Source organism: Myotis yumanensis, unplaced genomic scaffold (assembly GCF_028538775.1).
Source record: "Myotis yumanensis isolate MYYU_CA2020_CCGP unplaced genomic scaffold, mMyoYum1.0.hap1 SCAF_5, whole genome shotgun sequence".
NCBI lineage: Eukaryota > Metazoa > Chordata > Mammalia > Chiroptera > Vespertilionidae > Myotis > Myotis yumanensis.
In genome coordinates this window covers 102,559,358-102,573,968 of record NW_027223756.1, presented here as the reverse complement: position 1 = coordinate 102,573,968, position 14,611 = coordinate 102,559,358, and the positions used below count along the sequence as shown (strand labels likewise).

At 52.8% G+C, this 14,611-nt stretch overlaps 1 protein-coding gene across 1 annotated transcript in view; it reads left to right on the top strand.

The window, feature by feature from the left end:
- RNF130 (ring finger protein 130) overlaps positions 1-11,815 on the top strand; it is a 140,228-nt gene extending 128,413 nt beyond the window's left edge. Inside the window, exon 8 of the mRNA XM_070416785.1 lies at positions 2,444-11,815. Within this exon, the coding sequence (XP_070272886.1) occupies positions 2,444-2,553 (110 nt within the window). The 3' untranslated portion in view covers positions 2,554-11,815. The remainder of the gene's footprint in view (positions 1-2,443) is intronic.
- The last annotated feature ends 2,796 nt before the right edge of the window (positions 11,816-14,611 follow it).

Here is a 14,611-nt window from a genome sequence, read left to right as displayed (position 1 = left end):
GCTCAATCCCCAGTGCAGGAGGCAGCCAATTGATGTCTCTCTCTCACATTGATATTTCTCTCTGTGTGTCTCTCCCCCTCCCTTCTACTCTCTCTAAAAATCAATGGAAAAATATCCTCGGGTAAGAATTAACAACAACAACAAAAACACAGGCATACCAGAAAACCAAATGACCAAAAAAGGAGGAAAAACAAAGAATAGAAATAGATCCACAAGAAATACACATATTGGAAATATCTGTCATGGACTTTAAAATAACTTTAAGTACATTTAGGAAACCAGTGACAAGATGGATAACTTTAACAATTAAAGCTGTAGTAGAGATAGGCAAGCGCAATGCTGGAACAAAATAGTGCCCAGAAAAACCCATACCTCTAAGAGCAATAGATTTTCAACTAAGGTCTCAAGGCAATTCCATGGGGAAAGGCTAATTCTTTAAACATGATGCTGAAACTATTGAACATATCCATAGGCAGAAAGATGAACTTCAATCTTTATTTCTCACCATATACAAAAAATGTACTTGAAGTGGTTTATCTAAATGTAAGAACTAAAACTATAAAAGTTCTAGATGAACACATAGGATAAAAATCTTATTGGCCTTGGGTTTTGCAAAGATTTATTTATCCTACTACAAAAGCATCCACTATAGAAGGAAAAATCAATAAATCAGGTTTTATTAAAATTTCAAACTTTTGCTCTTCAAAGGGCATTGTTAAGAAAATAGAAAAGCAAGCCACAAACTGGGAGAAAATACTTGCAAAACATGTATATCTGACAGAGGAACTGTGTCCAAAATATTTTTTTAAAAAAACTCTTACAGCCCTGACCAGTTTGGCTCAATGGATAGAGCATCGGCCTGCGGACTGAAGGGTCCCCGGTTCAATTCCGGTCAAGGGCATGTACCTTGGTTGCGGGCACATCCCCAGTGGGGAGGGTGTAAGAGGCAGCTGATCGATGTTTCTCTCTCATCAATGTTTCTGGCTCTCTATCCCTCTCCCTTCCTCTCTGTAAAAAATCAATAAAATATATTTTTTAAAAAACCTCTTACAACTCAATAATAGGAAGACAACCCAATTTTTTAAATGGGCGAAAGATTTGAACAAAATGCTTCACAAAATATATACAATTGGTACATAAGCACATGAAAAATGCCAGAAATCAGGGGAATGCAAATTACGCCACAGTGAGATGCTGCTGCACTCCTTCCATGGCTGACGTAAAACACTGACTGTGTGCGTGTCGGGAGGTAGAACTCACACCGCTGGCAGGATGCTCAGTAGTTCACCCGCTTTAGAAACGTCGACTTGCATCTATTCAGCCTTTCGCTCCTAGAAACCCACCGAGGGCAGTGGCAGTCAGATGCACACACATGTTCATGGCAGCTTTATTTGTAAGAGCCAATAAATTACTATACGACTCCACTTACGTAAAATTCTAGAAAGATACAAACTCACCTACATTTACCTGGGGTACGACTAGGGTGGAAAGAAAGGAAGAATTATGAGTCACCAGGAAGTTTTGGGGGTGATGGAGATGCTTACTGTCTTGATTTCAGCAATCGTTTCAGGGACGTGTACATAGGCCAAGACTCATCAAATTATACACTTTAAATATGTGCATTTCGTTATATGTCAGTTATACCCCAATAAAACTGTAACACGAAACACAGGTATTCAGAAAAGGAAATGTAAGCATGGCTTAGCTCTGAATAGCACAAATAGTCAAATAATGTAAACATTGAATTTTCTTTAAAATATAATTATGCCGAGGCAATGGGGAGATGTGTGGCTGTGTAAAGGGCTAGATGGGGGAGTCCTCCACAGTGGGGGTTCAGCAGGTAAAGTCTGAGGCTGGAAACATGCTATTTAGGGACATGGGGGGCGGTATGCCACGAACAGGCTCCAAGTGGCTGTCTCTGAGGAAGGGGGTTGCAGATTACTGGTCTTGCACCTGTGGGAGGAACTGTCTGAACCATGTGCAGGTATAACTTTAATATAAATAAGAACTAGTATGGCACTATCAGAGCCTCAGAGTCACAACCTCAGTCTGCCCGGGGGTGAAGCGGCTCTGTGTGCCCCGACCCCGGACTCAGACAGGAGACACGGGATTTCCCATGTGATCTCGGGCCCCCCGGTCAGCGTCTTCAGGTTTGCGAGTGGAGGCTGTGTGAGCGCACCAGGCAGCTTTTGCTCCGAAGAGCTCCATTGGGTCATCTCTTGGGGACCCAAACGTTGGAATTGGCGTGCTTAAAGCGGCTTCAATTGAGGGATGCCTGAGTTCTTTGCATTTTTCTCATGACAAGAACCCAAAATATAGACACATATTTGAGACAATGTGTTGCTTGGAAGATAATTCACCTTCTTTCCTCTAAGACACGTGGGAAGTGTGGGGAGCAGAGGCCTGACGACCTAGTGATCTGTCCTTCTTGTCCCTTCTCCAGGTGGTCACTTCTTCCAGCGCAGCTCTCTGTCCCCTCGGAGCCTGGTGTATGAAAGTGAATTCTCCACACTCGAGCCTTCCTTGGACATGTATGATGAGAACAAAACCTGATTTTTTACAGAGGGGCCGTTGGGGGTCACCTCTTCTGTGATTTGATTTACGATCACCATCACCTTCCTTGTTTTGTATTCTCCTGTCAGCGTCTGTTTTGAAAGAATGGCAGCGCTTTCCAAGCTCAGGCGGGGGCTCAGGGGTAAATTGCAAAGTTCCCCCCTGGTGAGGCTTTGAGAACAGCCTGTGTCCCAGGTGACCTGGTGGCAGCCAAACCCCGCCCAAAGCTGGCCACTGACCATGGCCCCGACGAGCCTGGCTGTTTGCAGAGGAGGCAGCCCAGAGTTCATGGTGCATCGTAAACATGTGTCTGAAGAGCCACATGCTGTCTGTGCCGGGGCGATGCTGGCATTTTTAAATACCTTTGTGCTCCCCACTTACGATGCCTGCTAATGCCCACAGGCGCACTTCTACCGCCGTGGGCACGAGTCGCTGCTGCATGGCCCTCTCTGTATTTTCCTGTCTCTTAATCTACTTCCTGTTAAAAGGCCTCTTTCTGAAGGATCCTGAGAGAAAGCCTCACCTTTTGTCCCTCCTCTGAGACTGACCACCCAGAGCATCGCCGCGGGCTGCAGGCGGCTGTGCCGGACAGGCATCGTCCACACGGTCACAGAGCATGACAGAAGGTGTCACGCGCTTCTGTGACCGCCGAACACTGAAGGCTCTGTCCCCGAGGCCTGTGACTTATTTGCTTGGCAGCCACTGAGACACGTGGCGAGGTGGCACCCAGGAGGCCAGCCTGGCAATCATCCCAGCCTGACAGCCAGTGGGTGTCAAAATCAGAAGGGTTCTGCATGCTTTTCTCTAGAAGGTCGGATCACCCCCTTGCCGGCAGACACCGGACGAGCACCTCGCTTCGGGCTTCACCGGTGCAGCCCAGTGCTCTCCGCCAGCCTCGGTGTCGGATGAAGAAGGCGCGGGGGCCCACTCAGCGCAGATCTGGGACACGTGCCCTGACACACCTGGGATGACATCAAGTTAACCTCACAAGAAACATGCATTTTAAGAGTAATCCCAACACGGAATCACGATGAGCAAATTTACGAAACAAATGTAGACATCCTTGTTGCTCAAGGACACACCCTAGTGCAGCCTGTTTCTCCTGGTGACGCCGCGGAGTGTCAGAGCCCTCCTGTCTGTTTATGAGGACGGACCTTCAGTCCCCGTACGCCAAGAGTTAGACCAGCAGCAAACCGCCCGTGTCCCCAGGCCGCCCTTCTCACCGACCTGCCAGACAGGAGTGTGAGGGGACCCTCGCCCTTCTCCACGGCACCGGCTTCTCTTTAACAGCCTCTCTGCTTGCGATTTGTTGCTAGGATGCCTTGGACACAGTTAGGCCCGGAGCGAAACCCGCGCAGAACCAGGCAGAGCAGCTGAGGCTCCGCGTCTCAGCAGGTTTGGGGTTTCATCGCTCGAGGTTGGAACAGTGCAGAGTTTTAAGGTCTTGGCGGGTTTTTCTTTTTCCCTTTAACCAAGGGCTTTTGTTCGTTTCCTAGTTATAGTCATTGCACTGTACAAATATTTTTTATAAAAAACAGCTTCAAGAAGCCCTGTTCATGGACAGGTTGGCCACCGGCTTGGCGAGAGATCGGAGTCCGGGCGCCGGAGGCCCCAGACCCGCGCCTGCCTTGGGGTTTGGTTCGGCTCCTCCCGCGGGAAAGGGGCCGTTCTCGCCATGGCCGCACCACACCCGCTTTTCTGAACCAGAACTCAGGTCCCAGCGCAGCATTTTCTTCCGACCTGTGCGGTCTCACAAAAGCAGTTACTTTCAATTAAATTACTTGGGAAGACATGTAAAATTCAGGCCCCTAAAAATCCACTTCTTGATGTCGTGTTTGAATTTCTGGTAAATCTAGGGCACACGTTTCCTGCCGGATAACCGAGGAGGGGTTTTTACAGGGAGTTCCCTGCGGCTTCAGATCCAGCTAGACGCTCTTTTCTGGACGTGGGAGCTGCTTTCCTTCTCAGCGCCACAGTGCCCCGCGTTGTCCCGAGGGACAGTGGCTTCTCCGCGCAGGCCGTGCACGCCGGCAGAGCGAGGGAGGCATGACTGTCTCAAAAGCGGCCTCTTTGCTGGAGGCTGAGCTGAGGGAAACCCTCGCCGAGCCACCCAGGGGCCTCGCGGGGCGGGGCAGCAGGGCTGCTGGGGGGTGAGCTTGGTGAGAACACACTCCTGCCCCGAGAAGCTCAAGTCTCAGAGCTTGTGGGCCAGGCGTGCGCGGTTGGGGGTGCGGAGAGGTGCTTTTCCCACATCGATGAGCCTCTCCGCTGCTGCAGATCTCACAGCCACCGCGGGTATTCCCCGGGGAGTGTATGGTAACCTCTGATCGTTTGGGGGGTACGGTGGGGGGACTATTTGAAGATAGAGGGGGCAGAGCCGTGACTTCCACCACAGACCTCCGTCCCTGCAGTGGGCTCTGAGCTGGCAGACCCCAGGGCATGTGGGCTGAGGTCCGGAGCAGCAGGAATTGGGTTGTGACAGTTAAAATGCCAATGCCTACAATTTGGTGATGTTTAACTTCCTAAGGGAAGAACTTCCCATAGCCCTCCTTTCCCGTTATTTCAGGGACAGAGGAGGTGTGGCTGGCCAGCTGGCCACGGGCGGAGGCCCAGGCTGGGCACCCGTGGTGGGTTGGGGGCAGTGGGTGGTGCTAGCGGGCTGCTGTCCGCCCAGGGCCGCCTGCCTCTGCCCCCTCCGGGGAACACCAGTTCTACCACCAGGGGTTAGCAGTACCTTGTAAGGTCTGGTGAACCCCACTTTTTAAGAAAGGCTCCATCTCCCTGCCCCTCCTCAGGCCTGACTCAGAGAACGCCCAGGAGGCACTCCCCTCAACACCTGCCCGCCAGCGCCCGCGCCTGCCACAGCCCGGCTTCCAAAGATGTGGTTGTGCCTGGCCAGGTGGCTCAGGTGGTTGGAGCACCGTCCCGTATACCAAAAAAGGTTGCAGTTCAGTTCCCAGTTAGGGCGCTTACCTAGGTTGTGGGTTCGATCCCTAGTTGGGGCACATCCAGGCGTGCGGAAGGCAATCCAATGTTTCCTCTCTCTCTCTCTCTCTCTCTCAAATCAATAAAAACATATCCTCCAGTGAGAACTTAAAAAGAGATACAGTCACAAAATAAGGTTGCTAAATTAACTAACTTCATGTCTCCTATGGGCTTTATAAGTTCTTCTCATATTTTTATTACCCCTCACGTCCAAATCTTTCCTTGATCTACCTGTTAAACAAAACTGGTTTTAACTGGCCCTGGTGGTGTGTTCAGTGGTTAGAGCATCACCCTGCCCACCAAAGGGTCACAAGTTTGATTCCCGGTCAAGGGCACGTACCTGGGTTGCAGGTTCCATCCCCAGCCCCTGTCGGGGCAGGTGCAGGAGGCAACCGACTGATGTGTTTCTCTCGAGTAGATGTTTCTCTGTCTCTCCCCCTCCCTCCCTCCCTCCCTTGCACTCTCTCTAAAAAGGATCACTTGAGAAAATATCCTCGGGTGAGGATTAACAAAACCAAAACAAAGCAAAAAAACTGGTTTTAGCCGAAGAAAAATCAAAATGTTGCCTTGCTGTTCACCTTTATTATTTATGCAGCATTTCTGCTGTAGGCAAACGAGGAGGTGGTATTGATGTCAGGTCACCTTGACAAGTGGTTGCTGCTCATAAATGTCACACAACAAAAACACTGATTTCTGGGAGGTGGGACTTGGAAGGAAAAAGGCAGGATTATAAGGCTGATTTTGTCAACAGGCCTTTATCTCGTTCTCACCATGTGCCAAACACAGACACTCAGTTCAGGTGAACCCAGCGGTCATGAAGATTTGGCTGTCATAGGAAACCGGCACATTACCAGCCAACTGGGCTGTGGGACCAGATGTAATGAGGGTGAGTCATGAAGAGGGGGTTGCCCAGGGCACACACAGGGCGTGGTGCAGCGTGGAGAGGCCAGGAAGCACCTCGAAATGCAACACCCAGTGACGGCAAGCCGAGGGCCTTGGGATGGCCAAGGGACTTACCTGGGATTTCCCCTCTCGCACTTCACCCTAGCTCACACCGTTTTTCTGTTTTCTTTGCTCTCACTTGGGGAAGAAGAAGATATGTTATGACACGTGTCTCCTTGGGGCTTGTTGGAGTCAGATGCTGGGCAGGGAAGCTTTGCTGTAGAGAGGGCCTAAGTCTCTGTTCAGAGAGACAGCTGGTACAGGGGTGGGCGGGGCAGGCACTGCCATGCCTGGGGGCCGGGCCTGCCTTAAGCAGGAAACTTCCCAGTGGGAAAGGAGGGAGCCACATGATTGGAGCGGAAGCCCGGGCTGCTAGTCTTGGTGACGGGGTAGGTATTGGGGGGACCCAGGGAGAGCCCCGTGGGAGCTGGCAGGGCGTCCAGGGTGCATGGAGACCCAGTGCTGGTCTCCAGCAGCAATTTAGGGAAGGAAGAGTGATCAGGGTGTGGCCCCTCTGTGCATCAGACACCTGGGAGCTGTTTTAAATGCACGTGTCACCTGTACCTGCCACAGGAGTCTCCATCTCAGTGCCCGCCCTCAGGTGCCCCAAATCACGCTCGCTCGCTCTCTCTCTCTCTCTCCCCCTCCCTCTCCCTCTCCCTCTCCCTCGCCCTTTCTCACTCCCCTCTCTCTTCTCTCTCTCTCTCTCTCTCTCTCTCTCCTCTCCCTCTCCCGCTCTCCCTCTCCCTCTATCTCTCTCTCTCTCACATACTCACACACACACACGCATGCACAGAATATGCACACACAAAGTATGCACACAGGCACACACACTCCCTGGACTTAGAACCCCACAGGGAATGTCTGCCGGCCCTGGTGTTCCCTTGTTCCAGATGATGCTGGAAGCCAGCGTGAGGCTCCGGTTGCCCAGGAACATGAGAGCCAGGCGTGCAGTAAAGCCCCGGAGGCTGGCTGAGGTGCAGGCAGAGGAGCTGCTGACAGCAACTGATTTAGAAAAAGCACTGGTGTGATTCCCCTGCTCAAGCCTCACCCACCGCCAGAAGCAACGCTTGGGATCCCATGCGGACGGTGCTCCCTGCTCCACACATGAGTGCGGGCGACCGCTGTGACACCCACAGTTCAGCGTCCTCCCTCCTGAGAGCAGCTGTTACCCGCGGCGCATCCTGTTTAACCTTTTCTTTTCGCTTCGTTGGTAATTGTCCCAAAGCCACTGGGCCAAGGATGAGCGTGAGTGTGCGTGTTCATGTGATACCGCGGACGTGGTTGAGCTGTCAGCAGGCCTGGAAAACGCCTATGCAGTTCAGGTATGGTAACAGCCTGTGCGGTTTAGGTATGGTAACAGCCTGTGCGGTTTAGGTATGGTAACAGCCTGTGCAGTTAGGTATGGTAACAGCCTGTGCGGTTAGGTATGGTAACAGCCTATGAGGTTCAGGTATGGTAACAGCCTGTGCAGTTCAGGTATGGTAACAGCCTATGAGGTTCAGGTATGGTAACAGCCTGTGCGGTTCAGGTATGGTAATAGCCTGTGCAGTTTAGGTATGGTAACAGCCTGTGCAGTTAGGTATGGTAACAGCCTGTGCGGTTAGGTATGGTAACAGCCTATGAGGTTCAGGTATGGTAACAGCCTGTGCAGTTCAGGTATGGTAACAGCCCGTGAGGTTAGGTATGGTAACAGCCCATGAGGTTCAGGTATGGTAACAGCCCGTGCGGTCAGGTATGGTAACAGCCTGTGCGGTTTAGGTATGGTAACAGCCCGTGCGGTTAGGTATGGTAACAGCCTGTGCGGTTCAGGTATGGTAACAGCCCGTGCGGTTAGGTATGGTAACAGCCCGTGCGGTTTAGGTATGGTAACAGCCCGTGCGGTTTAGGTATGGTAACAGCCTGTGCGGTTAGGTATGGTAACAGCCTGTGCGGTTCAGGTATGGTAACAGCCCGTGCAGTGAGGTATGGTAACAGCCCATGCGGTTTAGGTATGGTAATAGCCTGTGCGGTTCAGGTATGGTAACAGCCCGTGGGGTTCAGGTATGGTAACAGCCTGTGCGGTTCAGGTATGGTAACAGCCCATGCGGTTTAGGTATGGTAACAGCCCATGCGGTTTAGGTATGGTAATAGCCTGTGCGGTTCAGGTATGATAACAGCCCGTGGGGTTCAGGTATGGTAACAGCCTGTGCGGTTTAGGTATGGTAACAGCCCATGCGGTTTAGGTATGGTAACAGCCGAGAAACTACAGAAACCAGACGGAGACCGTGTGCGCCTGCGGAGCCTGCCTGCCTTCTGTGCTGATGCATCTCCTGCAGAGGCCGCCCCAGCTCAGGTCCCAGCTCACACCCCTCCGGAAGGCCAGGGTGAGGGGTCTGGAGCCCCCTGCAGCCAGGGGTGCCCCCGGGTCGTTGCACAGCCCAGAGATTTGCCCTCTTTCCGAAGGGGGTCCTGGCAGACCCCAGCACCCTGAGCTGGAAGAAAGGAGACGGGGTCCCCGGCAGCACAGCTGAGAGCAGGCCCCTGTTCTCCAGAGCTGCGTCCCCCGAGCCCTCAGACCCTGGCGGGCAAGGGCACGGCAGCCTCGGTTGCTGAAAGGACGACATAGTGTCTGCGCTAAGACTGCTCTCATGGTCCCTGAGGCCCTGCGGGGGCCTAGCCCGTGGCCTGGGTCTTATCTGGGATTGTCCCTCTCGCACGTCACCCTAGCTCACGCCATTTTCCCGTTTTCTTCACTCTGATTTGGGGGAAAGGAAGCTACTTTACAACAAGTGAAAAACATAAACACTTAGAACTTCATACAACTGGAGTGTTACACCTGCAGGAGGCAGCGCTGCTGGAGTGCCAAACCTCAGTGCTGGGCCCTCCTTCCTCCTGCGGGCTCTCCCTCGGCCAGCCGTGTGCCCGGAGAGACAGGATGTGCGCGGAGACATGCGGTGTGCGCGGAACATGCGGTGTGCGCGGAGACATGCGGTGTGCCCGGAGACATGCGGTGTGCGCGGAGAGAGGCGGTGTGCGCGGAGAGAGGCCGTGTGCGCGGAGAGAGGCCGTGTGCGCGGAACATGCGGTGTGCGCGGAGAGACGCGGTGTGCGCGGAACATGCGGTGTGCGCGGAACATGCGGTGTGCCCGGAACATGCGGTGTGCGCGGAGAGACGCGGTGTGCGTGGAACATGCGGTGTGCGCGGAACATGCGGTGTGCCCGGAACATGCGGTGTGCGCGGAGAGAGGCCGTGTGCGCGGAACATGCGGTGTGCGCGGAGAGATACGGTGTGCGGGGAGAGAGGCGGTGTGCGCGCGGAGAGAGGCGGTGTGCGGGGAGAGAGGCGGTGTGCGGGGAGAGAGGCGGTGTGCGCGCGGAGAGAGGCGGTGTGCGCGGAGAGAGGCCGTGTGCGCGGAGAGAGGCCGTGTGCGCGGAACATGCGGTGTGCGCGGAGAGATACGGTGTGCGGGGAGAGAGGCGGTGTGCGCGCGGAGAGAGGCGGTGTGCGGGGAGAGAGGCGGTGTGCGGGGAGAGAGGCGGTGTGCGCGGAGAGAGGCGGTGTGCGGGGAGAGAGGCGGTGTGCCCGGAGACATGCGGTGTGCGCGGAGACATGCGGTGTGCCTGGAGACATGGGGTGTGCATGGAAGGATGCGGTGTGCGTGGAGAGACACGGTGTGCGTGGAGAGATGTGAGGCTGGGCGGCAAGGCCTGGCTCTGCAGCCTGGAAGGACTGGCCCTCTCTGAAGCAGCGGCCCTGGCACGGCACGGCTGGTGCAGAGGCAGCTGCCAGAGCACCGGGCCTGAGCCCAGTGTGGGCCCAGCTCAGCAGGAAGCGTCTTCACAAACCACGCCGTCCTGCTGTGGAAGCTGGGCCCTGGGGGATGCTGAGCGCCCTGCGCTCCGCTGCAGAGGCCCTTCACCCCGGGGCCGCTCCCAGGGCCCTCAGGCTGGTTTAATGCTGGGCCGGCGCCGCTCCGTGCTCTCCAGTCCACTGTGGTCCGCGTGGGGTGCCAGGCATGGCCGCTGATGCCCTCAGCAGTGGTCACCCTCTCTCTCCAGAAATCTCTGCAGCTACTGGCAACTACCGAGTTACAGACGATTGTTCTGAGCGATTTTTACAGATTTAACCCAACACACGTAAACTCTAATTTGCGCTCGGAGTTATCCTTCATCCACACCTAAGGCAGGTAGATTTACACTGTGACATTACATGACTTCTCTAGTGACTGGGAGGAACCTAGCCGAGATGTTTGTGAAAACCAAAAGTGGGGGTGGGGGAGGCGGACTGCAACGTCCAGGCCATTCTTTCCCTTGGGTGAGCCAGCTGCTCCCAAGCAGAAAGGCTGGCACCCAGTGACTGCCAACATGCCCGATGGACCAGGTCACCATGTGTGGCCAGTGCCAGGGTCCCAACTCCCTTCCTGGGTGCCCAGCCTGAGATGGCCCGTGCCGTCCTGGAGAGAAGCAGAGAGGGCACTGTGCCCATTCATAGTGCCCAGGCCAGGCTGCGGACCCCGCTGGAGGAGTGGTGCCCTGGGCCAGTGCGTGGGGCCAGATTCTGGTGTCTTAGCTGAGCGTGGGAAGCAGGGCCTACTCCCGAGTGGCAGTGGCTCCAAGGAAACAACCAATGGGGTTACAGAAACAGGAACGGACGCCAAGCTGGGAAGTGCTGTTTGGGGTCCAGGGAACTCCGGCACCTGTTAGAGCAATCCTGGTCCTGGACGAGAGAAGGGGTTGTCCAAACCCTGGGCCATACATGTCACAATTGTTTTTGACCCCCAGTAGCTTTTGTATTCATCAAATGGTAACGTTGCCCCTTTTGTACTGGGGTCATTCAAGAGCCGCACTTACTCTGGGTTCCTGCTAACTATGCACAGCATCTCAGAGGATGGCACACTAACTATTTTTCTATCTACAACACAGGTGATTGGGCGGGGGAGGCTGGGTTATACCTACATGTGGCCAATGGCTGGGCTTCTGCCTTGAGAGACGAAAGGGAAACTGTACACTTGAATTTTGCTCCGCCATTGGCTAGCTTGTGCCAGAAGGAACATACGTCGAAGATCCAAGAAGCAAAGCTGATCACTCGCTTAATTTGGGGACTCCCTGTAGGAGGAGTTACCTTGTCTAGACCACACACACCTGCGAGTAGACTGTGAGCTGGTTTCTTGGCAACCAGGTCTTACAAGCCCTTTAAAATGTTCTGGACAGCACAACTCCTAGGTCCGTATGGTTGATGTAAGTATAACTAAGTAGTGAAATTGTATGGTATATGTCTACATGCCAATAGTGTACACCTGTATGTGGGATTTGCTAATGTAACCATTTCAATAAAAACCTATTGAAAAAGCTGCTTTGCCGCACGGAATCCTGTTGGTGGTAACCGGTCAAGTGAGGAGTCTTACAGAAACCCCAGCCAACACTGGCTTAAGCAAAAGGAGCTGCAGTGAGGGGCTCACAGGAGCTAAATGCCAGGGGACTGTTTGTTTCAGCGGCGTGGCCTGACAGGAGAGGGGCTGCGTGGGCCAGAGGGAGGCCTGGCCGCTCAGTCCTCAGGCTGCCACTGAGCCAGGGCCTGACCCCATTATCCCAGCATCTACACGGCTTGGAACTCACTCCGCACGTCGAAGAGGGAACGTCCACCATTTCACTGAGAAGCGCGAAGTGGCGGCCAACATTTCAGAAATTCCGGTCATTTTAAGCACACGGATGGGAGTGGAGGGGTCACCTATGAGTCCTTAGTGTCAGACCCACTGGGTAAGGGTAGGAACACCTACATAGAAGTGGTTGTTAGGAAACAACCATTTTCCTGAATTTAATAGCTGGATTGGGAACTTTATAAAAAGGAAATTTCATGTAATATTTTGTTCCTAACAAGATCAATTCAAATAAGTACGGCTACCACGGACCTCCTGCTGGGCGTCAACCTGTGAGCCAGGAGGTCACAGTTCGATTCTGGGTCAGGGGTCAGGGGTCAGGGCACAGGCAGGAAACGGGCAGACCTGGGGCAGCACCCCTCCCCGGAGCCCTTCCAGGGGCAGGGGCGGAGGTAAGTGCTTAGAACACCAAGGCCAAAGGGAAGAAAGAGAACTGATGTGGACACACAAGTTTAAAATAATGTCCACAAAAGATACACCTGGCCCCACCGTCCCTCCCTATCCTTGTGTCCTCAGGGCAGCTGAGCCTCTGAGCACCAGCGCAGGCAGGGAGGGTGGAGGGAGCACAGACTGGGAAGCAGGCTGCCCAGACCACAGATAATCTTCCAGAAACCCCAAGGCCAACACGTCCGCTTGGTCCCCACTCTGCATCTGTAACCGCCAGTCAAGCGAGGAGGACACAGCAGCACACGCACACCTCGAACACATGTCGCCATTTCTAAAAATCTGCACCCATCCATACTTCTCTGAAAACACTTGCTATTTTAAAACATGCTTTAACTGAGAAGGGCAACCCAATTTAAAATGGACAAAGGCCCTGGCCGGTTTGACTCAGTGATTAGAGCATCAGCCCAGTTGCAGGTCCCATCCCCAGCCTCAGTTGGAGCATATGTGGGAGGCAACCAATCAATGTGTCTCTCTTACATCAATGTTTCTCTCTCCCCGCCCCCTCTAAAAATAAACGGGGAAAATATCCTCGGGTGAGGATTCAAACATAATAACAAAATAAAATAAAATGGGCAAAGGATGTGAATAGATATTTCCCCAAAGAAGAAACACAAATGACCATCAAGTACACGAAAAAATTCTCCAGCCCGGCCAGTGTGGCTCAGTGGCTGAGCGTCAGCCTATGAGCCAGGAGATCATGGTTCGATTCCGGTCAGGGCACGTGCCTGGGTTTCGGGTTTGATCCCCATTTTGGGGTATGCAGGAGGCAGGCGATCAATGATTCTCTCCCATCATTGATGTTTCTATCTCTCTCTCTCTCCATCTCCTTTCCTCTCTCTGGAATCAATAAAAACATGTTATTAAAAAAACAAAGATGCTCCATATCATAAGTCATTAGAGAACGGCAAACCCAAACCACATGAGATGCCACTTCAGACACACTAGGATGGCTATAATAACTATAGGCAATAACAAATGCTGAGGAGATAGAGAAACTGCAACCCTCACTCATCTCTGGTGCCGATGGGAAATGGTGTGGCTGCTTTGAAGGACAGTTTGATGGTTCCTCAAAAAGATAAACATGGCCCTAACCAGTTTGGCTCAGTGGATAGAGCGTCGGCCTGCGGACTGAAAGGTCCCAAGTTCGATTCTGGTCAAGGGCATTTACCTGGGTTGCGGGCACATCCCCAGTAGGAGATGTGCAGGAGGCAGCTGATCGATGTTTCTCTCTCATCGATGTTTCTAACTCTCTATCTCTCTCCCTTCCTCTCTGTAAAAAATCAATAAAATATATTAAAAAAAAAAAAAAAACTTGTACACAGCTGTTCATAGCATGGTCGTTCACTGTGGCCACAAAGGGGAAACGACACAACTGTCCAACTGATGAACAGGTCAGCAATGTGGCCTGTCCACACAAGGGGCTGGGATTCAGCCATAAAGCAGAATGAAGCACTGGCATGCTATTGCCTGCATGAACCTTGAACAGGTTATAGCGGGGTCCTCAAACTTTTTAAACAGGGGGCCAGTTCACTGTCCCTCAGACCGTTGGCGGGCCGGACTATAGTTTAAAAAAAAACTATGAACAAATTCCTATGCACACAGCGGCGGCAAAAACACCCAGCGGGCCGGATGAATGTTTTCGGCGGGCCACATGTGGCCCACGGGCCGTAATTTGAGGACCCCTGGGTTATAGTAACTAAAAGAATTCAGACACAAAGGCCACATATTATGTGGTTTTATTTACATGAAATGTCCAGAGTGAGCAAATCTATAGGGATAGAAATGGGTTAGTGTTACCAGGAGTGGAGGGAAGTGGGGAGGGGGAGTGACTGTTAATGGCTAAGAGGTTTCTCTTTTGAAGTAATAAAAATGTTCTGGATTAGATAATGGTGATGGTTGTACAACTTTGTGAATATACTAATAGTCACTGAGTTGTGCGATTTAAGAGGGTGAGTTTTAATGGGATGTGAATTATCTATACCAGGGGTCCTCAAACTACGGCCCGCAGGCCACATGCAAATACAAATATTGTATTTGTTCCCATT